Source organism: Bos grunniens, chromosome 26 (assembly GCF_055505025.1).
Source record: "Bos grunniens cultivar Pamir isolate PY7600 chromosome 26, Bosgru_T2T1.0, whole genome shotgun sequence".
Taxonomy (NCBI): Eukaryota; Metazoa; Chordata; class Mammalia; order Artiodactyla; family Bovidae; genus Bos; species Bos grunniens.
Genome location: NC_141190.1, coordinates 17,222,392 through 17,240,375, shown reverse-complemented (window position 1 = coordinate 17,240,375; position 17,984 = coordinate 17,222,392). Strand labels below are relative to the sequence as shown.

Genomic DNA, 17,984 nt, shown 5'->3' with positions numbered 1-17,984 from the left:
GTGCCCCAGGCACCTCTTTGCTGCCTGCAGCACCACTCCACTGCTGTCCACTAGCTGGCTGCTTCTCATTGTTCGGGTTTCAGCCAAAGACAGCTCCTCAGGGAGGCTCCCCCTGACCACCCTGTCCCAGGTGCTGCCACCCTGCCAGTCTCTATCCCAGCACCCTCCACTGCACCCCATCACCACATGCAATTATTTGCTGAGGTGTTCTCTGGCTGCCTTGCCTACAAGAATACAAGCTCCATGAATTGCATCAGTTATTCACATAGCTTATCCCCAGGGCCTAGCCCAGTGCCTGCTCAGTAAAGTTGGGATGAGCAGGGGAGCTCTGCCTCCACTGCATACAGTGCAGACCACCACACCAGACCCAGAAAAAGCCTCGATGCCCCACATCTGAGGCTGGAGCAGGAGGAAGGGAAAGGAACAGTGTCCTTTCGTGTATTCAGTCACTGTCTTATGAGCACCTACCAGCTGAGCATTCTGGGGAATATCTAGAGCATGTCCCTTACTATCTAGGGTTTGAAGGATACTTAGGGAGATAAAACCTCTGTACATTGTTGTACACTTCAAACAATGCCCAGATATCAGATAATGGTATGCAATCCAGACACAAGACAGATGTCAGAGACAGCACTTGTGGAGTTGTCAAAATGCACTGCAAATAAAATATGAAAGAGAAACCCGTGGAGTCTGTTTCATTAGAAGAAGGGGCCTGACCATGATTTACAGTGAGCAGAGAACATGTTTACGGGGAGAGTGGAAGTCAGGCCAACCTAGGGAGGGTAGGTCAGCGGAGGAAAGGGAGAGGATGCCAAGTGAGGAGAAGGAAGAGATGGTCTGGTGGGTAGACAGGAAGCAGTCTGGGCAAAGCTGCTTCCTCAATCTTTGCTTTCCTGCAGGAGCTGAAGTGGGAATAAGTACATCTCGAATCCACGCCCGGGGGCCAGTGGGACTAGAAGGACTACTGACTACCAAGTGGCTGCTTCGAGGGCAGGACCACGTGGTCTCAGACTTCTCAGAGCACGGAAGTTTAAAGTACCTTCACGAGAACCTCCCTATTCCTCAGCGAAACACCAACTGAGAGCCTTCAGAGGAGAGCCGGGTGTATTCCGAGGGGTCTTCACAGTGAAGCTCATCTCAAGCATCTGGGGGGGTGAGCCCGGTCTTGTCTCCCACCTCCTGGTAGGACCTGCCTGTTGGAAAGTGCACCTCCATGCTTCTGGGCTGTGTGGCGAGATCAGTCTGGGCTAAGCACTCACGTTCCAGCCCCCCCCCCCCCCCGCCTTCTCTTTTTTTCTTTTCTCTTTAAGTTAGAAAATAATTGCTCTAGATAGGGATTTTGCATAGTTGCTGCAGAGAGGGACTTTGCTTCACATAGTGCAATTCCTTTTGATGATAAAAATAGAAAGGTGCGGTTTTCCCACATAAAAGGCAATGGAAAAATCACAGTCGCTTTTTACCTTTTATCACCTCAATGAGGTAGAGTCTCTCTTGGCATGTGGTTGTTACAAGAGCCAGTCGTACCTGACAAGTCTCTCCACATTTCATTTCTTTCACATTCTTGGTCTTTAAAAATGAGAGATTTGGAATTTGGAGAGGGGCAGTTCTTATTAGCATTTTCATCCGAAACAGTCACAGAGATGGACTGAATCATTTGTACTGGGCAGGTTGGCCTTCTGTATTTATTTGTGGAGTGAATATAAAAAGCTTTCTAGCTGCTTGGTAGCCTCTCCGGATCCAGAGCTCAGTCCTACTTGTGACGCGGTTGGAGCCAAAGCTGTGGATGGGAGGTGCAAGTTGGAGGATGAAGTACCTACCGCCATTGTGCTTGAAATTTTTATGAGTTATTTTGTCATCCTGTCCTTTCTCTCCGAAACAAAAAATTAGAGAATTATTTTAATACTTTGGATTCTTCACCCCTTTTTGAGAAATAAAGTTCTTATGAAAAGCCTGTGCGCACTATTTAAGTTCTGTGACTCCTTGTTGCCCCCGTCCTCTCCCCTCCCTTGTGCTCTCACACCCTGCTCTGACACAGCCTCTTCTCTGAACACTGATTGGCCTCAGAGGTGTCAGGTGTTGGTGGGAGCAGCACAGGCAGATCCCCACGGGGAGGGACTTAGTCTGAGGAAAGGAGAGATGAAGCCCCAGGACCCTAGGGACTGAAAACATGGTGATGGTCTGAAGTTGAGCGTGCTGTCCTCGTGCTGGGTCCACACGGCCTTAGGGTCGCCTGCTATGCTGACAGTTCTGATCTCTCCCTCCTTCCATCCTATTCTTAACGCCCTTGGTGCCTGATAGTCTGCAGTTGAAAGATTTCTTCTCTCATGGGGGCCCTTCCAAAGAAATAAGCATTCACTTACATGTTTCTTCTTATCCTCTGAGGATGTTTTATGAGCACAAGAATTATGTTGTCATGGGGAGCATGTTCCCAGGCTGGCTCCAGATGCTACCTCTCATCCAGACCCTTACATGGTCGGCCACGTTACCCTGCCTGCCCTGCCCCCTGAGTGGGGAGTTCTGGCATAGCTTGCCTGAAAAGGCAATAAACATAGCTGTCTGAAACTGTATGGCAAGTACCACAATCAGCTCCCAACCAGACAACAAATGCCCCTGGAATCAAAAATAGAAAGTGACCCAAGAAGGCCAAGCCCTTGGGGAGGACTCCACTGAAGAGGCAGGCCTGGAACTGGGCCCTGAGAAAGACAAGTTGTAGGATAAGGAGAGGCCAGAGCATTCAGACAGGGACTGGGGAAGCAAAAGCTGGAGAGGGGATGAAATGCAAGTCAGAGAGCAATGAATATACAAATTTGGAGCTGAAGTTCATGTGGATAAACAAGACAGTACATCCCAGACAGCTGGGAGGTGTAACCTCACCCTTCTTAGGGCCTGGGATGGGGGTGAGTTTAGTGCAGGAAGTGCAGCTAAAGTTTAGTCATCCATAAGCCCATTCTCCCTGTGCAGCCACAGGGAGCCTCCTTAGTCCATTTCTGCAGAAACTGTGGACCGTCAGAATTCTTCCCTCTTTCCTCAAAAGCAAAGTGATTCCCAAAAGAAGACCAGGGAGCAGCCGTAGCGTCACCAGTTTTCCCACCCAAACAGTCTTCCAGCCCTTGGCTTGTCCTTGCTCTAGGAAGCCAGCTTTCTATTCCAAAATTCTTTCTGTGGCCCTACCCTCCTACTTCTCTTTCTTGGCCACCAACTCCTGGCAACACAAGCTGCTGAGCAAACCAGTCCTGAAGTTCCCACCTCCCCACCGAAGGCTGAAAAGCCCTCAACAAATGTGTTTATTCATCAAACCAAGTTTACTTGGGTTTAGGTTTCCTATTACTTAAAAATAATGATAATAAAGGTAGTTGTAATAAAAATAATGTCTGCAATATAGTCATACATTATGGGGGCATTTACAAAGTTATTAATATTCATATGGAAACAAAATTGGGCAGCCAAAGACTGGATTCTTAAAGGTGCTGTTTGCTCTATATCCTTTATTTTACGAAACCATCTCTCCCCTATTTTGCAGTAACCTTGCTGAGTTCCTGTGATTCAAGGGGCATGGTAGGTGGGCCGGCGGTGGGGGGGGCGGTCATCTGCCCCTGATAAGCCACCTGGTGAGCCTGTCTTTGGATTCCCTGCTATCCATTGATGAACAGTGCGCCCAGGTGCTCCCTGACCACTGGTGACATGGACTACCTGGGCAGAGTTACAGAGGTGGAGGGGGACTTCGCTGAGATCCATGGACCATTCGGGACATTGGCAGCCTAAACTGGTTATATGTCGTTGCTGACTCCAACTCATCTCCTAAGCAGCATCTTCATTCTTGCCTAGCCATGGACATAAACATGCCTTGGAGTCTACTGAAGTGGAAGGTGGGGTTAATGTTACAGTATCTTTTCTGCTGGTGTTTCTGGCAAAAATCAATGAAGACCTTTGTAACTGCTCTTTTGGAAGCACTCGCCCTTTAGTGAGAATCAGAGGTAAAACTTCATTCAATATTCAGTGAGCACCAGTTGTGTGTTGTGTGCTGAGTATAAGAATAACCACCCCATCCAGTGGTTCAACACTTAACCTCAGCGTTACTGCTCTACCCCCAGTAGTTCTTAACTTCCAATCTCTACCACCTATCTTACCCCCATTCCTAGGAGAAACCCTTTAGCCAATAGGAAGACACCAGACTAGACAGATTTGCTCTGGACTGTAGGGGAGGCGGGTTCCCTACCACTTCAGAGAAAAGACACCTGGTTCTGGGTTCCAGCTGGCCCCAAGAATGCTCTGACACTAGAGGGCAATCAGGGTCCACAGACCTGAGGAGGTCTGTCCTCAAGTCTGGATGAGCTGCACTCTACCAGCATCCTCAGACTATCCACCTGGAGATGAAGTGCTGGCACAGCCCAGTGACTTCCAGAAATCCTTCTACTTAGAAGGTAAGAACATGGGCTTCAGGTGATAAGAAGCAGAACAGAGTCTGGGCCTTGATTGCACCACCTGCTAGCTGTTTGAGCTGGGGAAAGTGTCTTTGAATTTTGATAACACTTACCCGTAAGTGGGCTTTGTGAAATTATATATAAAGCACTCAGTGCAGTGGCCAGCCTATGGTAAACTGTCAACACTGTTAGCTGTATTATTCATTTTGTTCTAGCTTTCACTTAATTCTGGAGATTTCTATTTTAAGTCCAAACATCTCTTCCTAGGAAATGAAGTGGGGGACACTCTTGGAGATAATCTAGTATTTAACAGGCACTATAGCAAGAGCCTTACAGATGATGCCACAGCAATCTGAATGAATTATCTCTATTTTCTAGGCTCAGAAACAGGCTCAGAGAAGGGAAAGTCGCTAGCCATGTCCAACTCTGCGATCCAGTGGACTATACAGTCCATGGAATTCTTCAGGCCAGAATATTGGAGTGGGTAGCCTTTTCCTTCTCCAGGGGATCCTCCCAACCCAGGGATCGAACCCAGGTCCCCCACATTGCAGGCAGATTCTTTACCAGCTGAGCCACAAGGGAAGCCCTTGAGAGTCTGAGTAAATTCCCAGGTCACACAGTTAGGAAGTGGCAGAACCTAGATTAGAACCAGGTAAGTGGGCTTCAAAGCTCTTCACCACCACGGCAGGCTACAGTAGTAGTGTTTTCCTAGAAGTTCCTGCACCTTAGCCCAAGGCAGGTTGTAAGGCAGAAGGAGGAGGTTGCCAAGCTACTAACTAGCCCCCTTTTCAAGTAATCAGATCCTAGGTCTGCTCCAGTTTTGCAAGAGGAGATGCTTGTCTGGAAACTCTCCTCAACACCTGGCCCTGGAGGGAGCCGACTGCATCTGAATTATTTAGAGAGTGCCTAGACATTTGATATAATGAGCAGGTGTGGATGCTCCTCCAACTTTCCCCCAAACATGCCTTTACTGACCCTCTCAGCCTCCCCTCGTTGCCTATGAGGAAAAAAAGAAGCATCAGCCTTCCCACATTGTTTGTCTACCTCCTTCATTCTCTATCCTGAAAATTTTCCATAAGAAGTAGGCTATTTTCCTGGAAAATCTCAAAATACTGTTGGTTTGAGTTGAAATTTATGTAAATAGAACCCTAACTAGTCAACGGATAAGTTGTCTTTTTCTGTTGATACACACACAGTGCATTTTCCTCTATCCTAAAGTTGTACAAGTCAAACCAAAAGACTGAATTTGAATAAATGGAAAAAAAAAAAAAAACAGGTAACAAAAATATACTATGGATTTCAATCACATAAAAAAAAACTACGCTTAGAAAAAAGACTGGAAGGAAATATAAAGTGGCACTTGGCCTATAGTTTTTACACCATATTAGCATATGGAATAACATGATGGCAGTTATTAATGAATTCAGTGATTCCGGTAATAGGGTGTGCTCTCCACTCATACATCCTTATGTACCCCTCACATGCACCTCTTACCTGGACCATCCATCCATCCATCACTTCCGTTCTCTCATTTCTTATTCATAGGCCAGGAGTGAGGTCACTGTGCAGCCTGAAATTGTCCTGGTAAAGAATTGCTTCCAAGTTTCTTCCTGATCCTCTGTATCTAATCTGTAAATCTGTGTTGTTTTCAATATATTTTGTAGTAACCCAGTTAGATTTTAATGTGAAATTAAGCTGAAACCATTGAATCTTAATATTTTAAGTATCTATCTCTTTATAGTGAACTATTTGAAAACAATTAGCCATTAAAAACCTTGTTTATAAAGAATATTGATTGACATGGGGAAGAGGCTTACTACAAAATGTTGAAGAAAAAACTTGTCTGTACCTCCATATCCATAGTTCCTCCACATCCACAGATTCAACCAACCATGGACTATATAGTATTGTAGTATTTACTATCGAAAAACACCTGTGTATAAGTGATCCTGCACAATTCAAATCCATGTTGTTGGAAGGTTGACTGTAGTTACTCTAGGTTCATATCTATAGTATTTATCTTTGATAAAAAAAAATATTTGAAGCACATATGGCAAAATTTTAACATTTGGTCTTGATGTTGGGTAGTAATATAACAGTGATAACTGTTACATAACTCTCTCTGAATTCTTTCACAATTAAAAAAGCACAGTGAAAAGATATTTATTGTTCATGTTGACATCTTAACCCAGTTATTTTATCAGATTTTCTGATATCCCTATTATAATGCCTGGAATAATGTAGGTAAATAATAAGTATTTTTTTTTTAAAAAATAAGAAAAACTTGGCTTTAAAGAGGATAGTTAAAATTTCCCAATTAGGAAAAAGACTGGAAGAAAATGTATCAACATATTATGAATGATTCTTTTTTATTTTTATTGAAATATAGTTGATTTACAATGTCATATTAGTTTCAGGTATACAGCAAAGTGATTCAGTTTTTTATATATATGTATATAGTCTTTTTTAGATTCTTTCCCATCATAGGTCATTAGAAGGTCCTGAGTATAGTTCCCTGTGCCATAAAGTAGGTCCTTGTTGGTTATCTATTTTATATATAGTACTGTATATTTTAATCCCAAACTCCCAATTTATCCTTCCCCCTCTTTTTCTGTCCATAAATTTGTTTTTTATGTCTGTGAGTCTATTTCTGGTTTTTAAATAAGTTCCTTTGTGTCATATTTTAGATTCCACATATGTGATTTATTTGTCTTTCTCTGACTTGCTTCACTTAGTATGATAATCTTTAGATCCATCCATGCGGCTGCAAACATCATTATTTCATTCTTTTTTATGGATAAGTAATATTCCACTATGTATATATACCACATCTTCTTTATCCATTCATCTGTTGATGGACATTTAGGTTGTTCTCATGTCTTAGCTATTGTAAATAGTGCTGCTATGAACATTTTGGGTGCATGTATCTTTTCGAATTAGAGTTTCCTCTGGATATATGCCCAGGAGTGGGATTACTGGATCATATGGTAACTTTATTTCTAGTTTTTTAAGAAACCTCCATACTGTTCTCCATAGTGGCTGCACCAATTTACATTCCCACCGACAATGTAGAAGGGTTCCTTTCTCTCCACACTCTCTATTGTGAGTGATTCTTGCTGAGTTGTTGTTTTTATTGTTCAGTCACTCAGTCATGTCTGCCTCTTTGCAACCCCATGGACTGCAGCATGCCAGGCTTCCCTGTCCTGCGCTGGGACTAATAGTGAGTTTTACTCATCATTATATTTTTCCGTTTTCCAAAGTTTCTGTTTTACTACTTGAAATATTTTTAGAATATTTTTCTTGTTTTCATAGCTACTAATATTTATCCCTGTGGGAAATTAGTGGTATGATGGCAAATAAAATTTATGATAACAGTCTTTTAACTCTGCTGCTGCTAAGTCATTTCAGTCGTGTCTGACTCTCTGCGACCCCATAGACAGTAGCCTATCAGGCTCCTCTGTCCCTGGGATTCTCCAAGCTGTTTTTCCCATCCCATCCCACATTGTAGTCTGTCTTTTGCAGAGAAGAAATCAAGGCCCAGGGGGCCAAGTCCTAGAACTGGGCCTCTGCCTGCTAGAGAGACTGTCAGCTCTTGGGCACCTCCAACCAGTGGCTGCTGGTTTGCCTGTTGCTGTGCTGGTTTTACTCCATGCTCAGAGCCTTCCCAAAGCAAAGAAATGTCCAAAACCATGAAGTGTTTCTGCTTCAGGTCCTTCACTGAACTCAAGTTTTCCTTCCCTAACTCACAAGTAAGACTACATCTCTGTGTTGCCAGATTCTGTTTCCATGCAGACAATTAGATGGTAAATAATTCAAGAGAACGGAAACTGGCAAAGTGGTGTGTGATGTCCAAATAGCTATCTTCTTTACCCTCTGGTGTAAACTTCAGGCTTGTCTGCAAGTCAGAGCCCCAGGAGTAGGTTAAATGTGCAGCAAACACAGGAATGTCCCTCTTTCCATTCTCTCCCATCTCTGACTATTGTTGAGGGTAAGAATGCAGTTTCCCAGTTTGGTTACAGTGAAACAGCATGGCTTTGGCAGAAGGATTCAGCCGACTTCTTAGGTAAGTCCAAAATTCCTGCGATGATGGGTTGGATATCCAGAATCTAAAAGCATCCACTGCCCCTTGTAGTGAGGATTCGTGATTCAAAGGTGAGGTCTCAGCGATTTCACCATGCATCCTCCCTGTCCTCCTTCTGTGCAGTGAGGGAGATACATTTCACCAGGCCCTTCTAAACCTGCCTGTCATTAAAGAAGCAGTCTTAGTTAAGACTCTTTGAGTTACAGGTAATAGAAACCACCTCTACTTGCTGATGAAGAGAAGGATAATGTATTATATGGACAAGGGGTGTCTCACAAAGCCCAGAAGCAAAAAAAATTTAGAGCTGGCCCACCCTCTCAAGAGACTGAAACTAGCTCATGCAAAAAAGAGAAATTTGTGCCTCAGGTAAGCAATCCACAGTGGAGGTGAGTGACTAGAATCAGGGGTCCCAACATCCCCTCAATGCTCCCGTGCATCTTCTTTCTGCACGAGGGCTTCCTTTCCTCCTACTAGAGACTTCCATGAACATGGGACATAGCCAGTGAAAGCTTGCAGACTTATTCTCACAACTCTGTCTCACCACCCTCTCCCTGCCAGCCACAAAAATAAAAAGACTCTCAGCTCCCAGTTTCAGTGTGGAAAGACTCTGGTTGGTCTACTCAGGCCACTTATCTCCCCACGCAGTGACTCTGTAGAGGAGGGGCTCTGGCATGGTCTGGGGTGATTCAACCAAACATACCTGTTTACCTGTACCATTATTAAATCTTGAGATCATTTCATAGGACTTCCTTTTCTGATAGGACGTAATATGCAACAATAATCCAATGTTCCTGCTGAAACAACCAGAAAAAACTAGATAAGCTACAAAAATTATATTTTTAAAGACATTGGAGAGGTGTAGCAGCAACAAACACTAGTAAGATTCGGGAGAGGAAAGAGCTTTTTCTAAATGGGATCCCTGACCATTTTCTTCCCTGGAGATATTTGCCAAAGCTAGGAGAAGGCAATGGCAACCCACTCCGGTACTCTTGCCTGGAAAATCCCATGGATGGAGGAGCCTGGTATGCTGCAGTCCATGGGGTCGCTAAGGACTGAGTGACTTCACTTTCGCTTTTTCTTTTCTGCATTGGAAAAGGAAATGGTAACCCACTCCAGTATTCTTGCCTGGAGAATCCCAAGGACGGGGGAGCCTGGTGGGCTGCCGTCTATGGGGTCGCACAGAGTCGGACATGACTGAAGCGACTTAGCAGCAGCAGCAGCAGCCGCACGATAGAGCTTGCGGAGAAGGCAATGGCACCCCACTTCAGTACTCTTGCTGGGAAAATCCCATTGATGGAGGAGCCTGGTAGGCTGCAGTCCATGGGGTCACTAAGAGTTGGACACAACTGAGCGAATTCACTTTCACTTTTCACTTTCATGCATTGGAGAAGGAAATGGCAACCCACTCCAGTGTTCTTGCCTGGAGAATCCCAGGGACGGGGGAGCCTCATGGGCTGCCGTCTATGGGGTCGCACAGAGTTGGACACGACTGAAGCGACTTAGCAGCAGCAGCAGCAGGATAGAGCTTGACCCAGGCATAAGGTCTTTCCTGGGACAAAAAAACTCATAGAGCTTTTGATGATCAGTGTGATCTGGCCTAACGCTGGAATCTAGAGGAGCTCTAAACACATGGCCAGTTTTCCCCATGTAGCACTTGCTGAATTCTGGGATGCATCAGGAGAGACTGGGTTATAAGTGTTTCTTATAAGAGAGAAACTTGCCACAGACTTGCAGTAGTGATGAAACAAAGAGGGATGAGGGCCACATCACATATGGCAGCTGTCCCCTCAAGACAGTTGCTGAACTTTGAAACAGTGTGGGGCAGAACAAAGAGCTGAGCTCCTAAGAGCAGAACTAAATCCTCCACAGGCTTTCAGAGTTGGGAAGACAGAGACCCACCAGACTGTCAATCAAAAGCTCGAGTGGGCTCCGTCAAGGAACAAGATGACCCAGAGTTGTACTGGGACTAATACAACAGCAATTCAGCCCCGGCTCAGCTGAATCCTTGACTAGACTGAGATGATCAGTCTTTTATACCATCAAGAAACATGCAAAGAGCAGGGAAATGTGACTAATAATTAAAACAAAAAGTAGAGAATAAAAGCAGACCCACAAATGATTCTGACATTTGAGTTAGCAGACTAGGACTGTGTAATAAGTGTTATAAACTTGTGAGAGAAAATCTAGCAAAGGAAAAGAACACAACATATGAAAAGAGAAAGAATTTCAGCAGAACTAGTATATATATATATATATATATATATATATAAATATAAAAGAATCAAATAGACATTCAAGAACTGATAAATGCAATATCTGAAATTAACTCACTAAATGAAATGCTTCCTTACCAGTTGGTAAATACCTACCGGTCCAAGCCTCAATGGCCACCTGGCCCTTCCTGGACCACCCTGGACTTCCCCATGATCCAACAACTGAAATGTTTATTGCTGACCCAGCCTGGGGCTTCTAGGACCCTGCGTTACCACTGCTGCAAGGATTCCTTCTGACTGACTGGTGTGTGTGCTTTTCCCATTTGTCAACTGCTTCGATGTTACTTAGGACTTCCCTGGTGGCTCAGATGGTAAAGCATCTTGCTTACAATGAGAGAGACCTGGGTTTGATCCCTGGGTTGGGAAGATCCTCTGGAGAAGGAAATGGCAACCCATTCCAGTATTCTTGCCTGGAAAATCCCATGGACAGAGGAGCATGGTGGGCTACAGTCCACTGGGTCGCAAAGAGTCGGACACAACTGAGCGACTTCACTTTCACTTTCGATGTTACTTGGTACTGTCATTGAAAGGCCCCACCAGAAACAAGTGATTGAAGTTGGGAAGAAAGAATCCCCCAAAGGGGATAATACTAGAATAAAAGGAAAAATGAAAGGACATAGAAAGGGGTGTTTTTTCACTATGATGTTCACTAACAGAGCCAGAAATCTGGAACCGAAGGCTGCTATTTGCTGAATTTACATTGTGCTAAATTTTGTATCTACCATGGCCAAGGAGAATGGAATGAGCTGTGGAGAAGAGGTTGAGCGACGAGTTGGACTAGCTAGATGTGTTTGCTATGTTGCTTGGTCTCTGGAATCTGATTGAGTGACAGCTCACACCAGTTCAACTCATGGAATACTAAGGAGAGCTGCAGAGAATTGAGTTTCCTCAAAGGCAGGAGAATCTGGTGAGAACTAAATGCCTTTCAGAGTGCAGGGCCAGAGAGCAGTTTTTAGAAACAGATAATTCTGGGTTCAGAATGCACGCCTGCCATCAGCTGGTTGTTTGACCTTGGGCGAGTCACTCTGCCTCTCCTGTTGGTCTCATAGGCTGGTGGAAGGCACTGTGGTTAACTGCCTAACAGTTTCCTGCCTTCTTTGCTGATAAAGGCCTCACCGTTCTTTCAGAGTGTTTCACTCTTTACCTCTCAACTCAGGGGTGAATCATACTTGGTCTAGGCCATTGTTGTAATTCTACACCCTGGTCAGTGCTTGAATTCAGCATGTGTGTATGATGACCCAGTTCCAGTCATTGAGATGAGAGGGGTGATCAACCAAAAGCTTCTTAGAAAGCTTTTTTTGTACTTAAAAGAGCCCGTGCCTCTGCTAAACATTGTCTTGTCCAATTGGATGCCTGGAAATTCAGCAAAAATTTTATAGTCATGAGAGGAGCTGGCCTGGAGATTCAAGCCAATTGAATAAAAAGATGGAAGGAACCTGGGTCCCTGATGACATCATCGAGCCTCCAATTTAACCAGTCCTAAAGCTGCCCTTGACTTCCTACTTTTGCATTCCAGTCCCCTATAATGGAAAGGACATCTTTTTTGGGTGTTAGTTCTAAAAGGCCTTGTAGGTCTTCATAGAACCATTCAACTTCGGCTTCTTCAGTGTTACTGGTTGGGGCACAGGCTTGGATTACCATGATATTGAATGATTTGCTTTGGAAATGAACAGAGATCATTCTGTCGTTTTTGAGACTGCATCCAAGTACTGCATTTCGGACTCTTTTGTTGACCATGATGGCTAATCCATTTCTCCTAAGGGATTCCTGCCCACAGTAGTAGACATAATGGTCATCTGAGTTAAATACAGCCATTCCAGTCCATTTTAGTTTGCTGATTCCTAGAATGTCGACGTTCACTCTTGCCATCTCCTGTTTGACCACTTCCAATTTGCCTTGATTCTTAGACCTAACATTCCAGGTTCCTATGCAATATTGCTGTTTACAGCATCGGACCTTGCTTCTATCACCAGTCACATCCACAACTGGGTATTGTTTTTGCTTTGGCTCCATCCCTTCATTCTTTCTGGAGTTATTTCTCCACTGATCTCAAGTAGCATATTGGGCACCTACTGACCTGGGGAGTTCCTCTTTCAGTATAAGCATCTGAATGCAGAGTTTCAAAGAATAGCAAGGAGAGATAAGAAAGCCTTCCTCAGCGATCAATGCAAAGAAATAGAGGAAAACAACAGAATGGGAAAGACTAAAGATCTCTTCAAGAAAATTAGAGATACCAAGGGAATATTTCATGCAAAGATGGGCTCGATAAAGCACAGAAATGGTATGGACCTAACAGAAGCAGAAGATATTAAGAAGAGAGGTGGCAAGAATACACAGAAGAACTGTACAAAAAAGATCTTCATGACCCAGATAATCACGATAGTATGATCACTCACCTAGAGCCAGACATCCTGGAATGTAAAGTCAAGTGGGCCTTAGGAAGCATCACTACGAACAAAGCTAGTGGAGGTGATGGAATCCCGAGCTATCTCAAATCCTGGAAGATGATGCTGTGAAAGTGCTGTACTCAATATGCCAGCGAATTTGGAAAACTCAGCAGTGGCCACAGAACTGGAGAAGGTCAGTTTTCATTCCAATCCCAAAGAAAGGTAATGCCAAAGAATGCTCAAACTACCACACAATTGCACTCATCTCACACGCTAGTAAAGTAATGCTCAAAATTCTCCAAGCCAGGCTTTAGCAATACATGAACTGTGAACTTCCAGATGTTCAAGCTGTTTTTAGAAAAGGCAGAGGAAGCAGAGATCAAATTGCCAACATCTGCTGGATCATGGCAAAAGCAAGAGAGTTCCAGAAAAACATATATTTCTGCTTTATTGATTATACCAAAGCTTTTGACTGTGTGGATCACAATAAACTGTGGAAAATGCTGAAAGAGATGGGAATAACAGACCACCTGACCTGCCTCTTGAGAAACCTATATGCAGGTCAGGAAGCAACAGTTAGAACTGGACATGGAACAACAGAGTGGTTCCAAATAGGAAAAGGAGTATGTCAAGGCTGTATATTGTCACCCTGCTTTTTTAACTTCTATGCAGAGTACATCATGAGAAACGCTGGGCTGGAAGAAGCACAAGCTGGAATCAAGATTGCTGGGAGAAATATCAATAACCTCAGATATGCAGATGACACCACTCTTATGGCAGAAAGTGAAGAGGAACTAAAAAGCCTCTTGATGAAAGTGAAAGAGGAGAATGAAAAAGTTTGCCTAAAGCTCAACATTCAGAAAACTAAGGTCATGGCATCTGGTCCCATCACTTCATGGGAAATAGATGGGAAAACAGTGGAAACAGTGTCAGACTTTGTTTCTGGGGCTCCAAAATAACTGCAGATGGTGACTGCAGCCATGAAATTAAAAGACACTTGTTCCTTGGAAGAAAAGTTATGACCAACCTAGATAGCATATTCAAAAGCAGAGACATTACTGTGCCAACAAAGGTCCATCTAGTCAAGGCTATGGTTTCTCCAGTGGTCATGTATCGATGTGAGAGTTGGACTGTGAAGAAAGCTGAGTGCCAAAGAATTGATGCTTTTGAACTGTGGTGTTGGAGAAGACTCTTGAGAGTCCCTTGGACTGCAAGGAGATCCAACCAGGCCATTCTAAAGATCAGTCCTGGGTGTTCATTGGAAGGACTGATGCTAAAGCTGAAATTCCAATACTTTGGCCACCTCATGCAAAGAGTTGACTCATTGGAAAATACCCTGATGCTGGGAGGGATTGGGGGCAGGAGGAGAAGGGGACGACAGAGGATGAGATAGCTGGATGGCATCACTGACTTGCTGGACATGAGTTTGAGTAAACTCTGGGAGTTGGTGATGGACAGGGAGGCCTGGCGTGCTGCGATTCATGGGGTTGCAGAGTCGGACATGACTGAGCGACTGAACTGAACTAAACTGAAAGCTGCCCTTGCTATGGACTTCTTGTTACATATGTTGTTTAGTCACTAAGTTGTGTCCGACTCTTTTGTGACACCATGGACTGTAGCCTGGTAAGCTCCTCTGTCCCTGAGATTTTTCAGGCAAGAATACTAGAGTGGGTAGCCATTTCCTTCTCCAGAGGATCTTACTGACCCAGGCGTCAAACCCACGTCTTCTGCTTTGGCGGGTAGATTCTTTGCAACCTAGCCACCAGGGAAGTTCTATTACATATGAAATAACTTCCTTATTGTGAGTTTGAGATTTCTCTTATGCAGAGTCAAAAGCTTCCTAATGAACTCAGGATTGTGTTAGTGAAGATTAGATTAAATCAAATAATTTGTGTAAAGCACTTAGCATAGTTCCTGGTATAAAAAGTGCTTAAGGGACTTCCCTGGTGGCCCAGTGGCTAAGACTCCATGCTGACGATGCAGGGGGCCCTGGTTTGACCCCTAGTCTGGAAACTAGATCCCACACACCGCAACTAAGACCCCATGGAGCCAAATAAATGAAAAAATTTTCCAAAAGTGCTCAAAAGAATAATAGGTCTGTTTTTTATACCACCACCATCATCAGTATCATTATTATTTTATTTCACCTTATTGCTTCAGCTCTGGTTATAGGCAGAGAAAAATAAGTCTGGGATTTAAAGATGTGATGATAGGGATGAGGGTGTCATAGGAAGGAGGTGAATCCAGGTACTTTGACTCCTCATCCAATTGTCCTTCTAATGATGGTTTTAGTTAAGAGTTTGTCTTCGCTGGTATGTGTGCATAAGGCAATAGAAACTGACAGAGTTTAGTTCAAACCAATACACAAAAAAATGATTTTTTGAAGGTTATGGATTATGTCACCTAAATGAAGAAAGAGATGAACAAAGGAAATTTAGTTAAGGAAGGAATTAGGACAATAACATTAGGACACCTACCATTAGTTGTTAATAATTAATTAATTAATAATTATGACACCTCTGTTGTCAGCATCGGTGGACCTCATGCCATTGGTGTGAGTGTTTCAAAAGGGTATTTTTGTTTGTTTGCTTGTTAAGTGCTGTTAGGAACTCATAAGTTTAAGCATATTTAGGGAGATGGGTTCAATGAAGTTATAATACTTATTGACTATGCCATCATTGGCCAGTGGGATTGCGGGAGCCTCCCATCTGTTCCTAATCCCTCTTGGCCCAAATCCAGTAGAGTTTGTTGGGCTCTTACTTTCTGTGGACTCAATTTCCTAGATAATGTCTAAGATCCTTCTTGTTCTTCTTCTTTTTTTGTATCTATCTGTTTTGTTGGCACAGGTAGTGTGGCCCGTGAGATCTTTGATCTTTGTTGAGGCATGTGGTATCTAGTTCCCTGACCAGGAATCAAACCCAGGGCCCCTGCATTTAAAGTGCGGTCTTAGCCACTGGACGACTAGGGAAGTCCCTAGATTATATTTAAGGAATTATTGTTCATTTTTTAGATGTGATAATGTTGTAGTTATAAAAGACTTATCTTTCAGAGTGACATACTAGAATATTTGTAGGTAAAATCATACAATGTCTCAAGACTTGCTTCAAAATAATCTGTGAGAAGATTTAGGGGTCAGTTGGATAGGAGCACTGGAAAGTTACATAAGCTGTAAGGGATGATTCTTGGAACTGGGTAATGGGTACATGTGAGTTTATTTTGTGTTCTCTGTACTGTGTATGTTCGAAACTTAACATTTAAGGAGGCATGTGCCAGCATTTAAGGAGGCATGTGCCAGCACTGCGGACTCTGAGATGAAGCAGACACCATCCCTCCTCTAGAGCATCTTACAGCCTGGTTCCCAAACTCTTACCACCAAGCACCTTTTCTGTTATTCTTTATCCTGGCAAGCCCCATGTTCAAATGATTCTGATCACTAAATAAAGCTATTTATCATGTAATAATTTAAAATTACTGTATCTCTGTATGGTGGATGGACCTGGAGATTATCATATGAAGTGAGGTAAGTCAGATACAGACAAATATCATGATATTGCTTATATGTGGAATCTAAAATGTGGCAAATGAATGAACAAATGAATTTATTTACAAAACAAAAGTAGACCACAGACATAGAAAACAAACTTATGGTTACCAAAGGGGAAAGGGGGAATAAATTAGGAGTTTGGGATTAAAATATACACACTACTGTGTATAAAATAAACAATAAGGACAACATTGTAAACCAACTATACTTCAGTAAGTAAATAAATAATAAAAATGGCTTGAATGGCTTGAAGTGTTCAAACATTTCTGCTCTGTGGCGCCTGAAAGGAAGCCTTGGCTGGGAACCACAAAGTTGTCCAGCTTTAAAATTTTAAGGAGATGGAAATGAGGTAGATGATGAGGCTGCTAAGGCCATAGATTGGCAGACATGGGACTGGGGCCTAGTTCTCCTAAGTCCACTACTTTATCCAGTGTACCATTGGAGGTATTTTTGGAGTGTGTATATTATCTAGTTTACTGTACTGGAAACAGTCATATTTGAGCCTGTCACTTTTTTTTTTTTAAAGGCTCAGCTATGCCAGTTTTTTCAACTTTTCCTCATAGATTTTATTTACTCGCCACCTTCTCATACTGTTTCAGGCTGTCTGACACATTACCACTTTGTTTAAAATTTTCCTCCATGGCAGGTTTCTTAGCACTTATTTTCCTCACTCCTCTTCAGTTAAGAGTGGAACTAAGTGAAGACGTCAAGCACAGTCAACTCTTGGTTATCTGGGGGCAGGTTGGCCAATTTTCTGTCAATCATGGTAAAAACAAAACAAAAAACTCCTAGAGCCACCATACAATAGGCATAGAACAGCAATCAATAGATGCCACGTGGATTAACTTTGATACTAGAATGTCCTCCTTTCACCAGTCCCACACTGCGTACAGGTTGGTTTACTGAGAAATGTCTGTATATGAGAATTCAGCATTTTATTTTGGATGCTTGTCACAAACACTTTTACTGAAGTTTTCTGGTGTTAAAGGGCACCTTAGCAAAGCTTCAGCTGCAACCTCTTCTCCATCGAAGAAGATTTTCCTCTCAAAATGGCAGGATCACACACCTCCTCCCAAGCCTCTATGTAGCTGACTCTGTAGAGCCAATAATCAACCTTGAGTGCCAGTGTTCTCATATTCAAGATTGAAATCTTTAAAAGCCCTTTTGGATGGTACTGTGGTCAGCCCTTGTCTCTTCTGGGAATTACTTGGTTTCCTTCCTGAATTTCTATCAAGGAGAAAAAGAGGCTTGATCTGCCCCCAGCCAGAACAAGAAGTG

At 43.3% G+C, this 17,984-nt stretch overlaps 1 protein-coding gene across 4 annotated transcripts in view; it reads left to right on the top strand.

Moving 5' to 3' along the window:
• The window catches only part of ALDH18A1 (aldehyde dehydrogenase 18 family member A1), a 41,450-nt gene extending 39,499 nt beyond the window's left edge, over positions 1 to 1,951 (top strand). For all 4 annotated transcript variants that reach the window (XR_015155725.1, XR_015155724.1, XM_086378861.1 and 1 more), the window contains exon 18: positions 900 to 1,951. Coding sequence is in view for 2 of the 4 variants with exons in the window: in XM_086378861.1 (XP_086234987.1) it covers positions 900 to 1,081 (182 nt within the window). In the remaining 2 variants the exon portion in view is untranslated. The remainder of the gene's footprint in view (positions 1 to 899) is intronic.
• Positions 1,952 to 17,984: the final 16,033 nt, after the last annotated feature.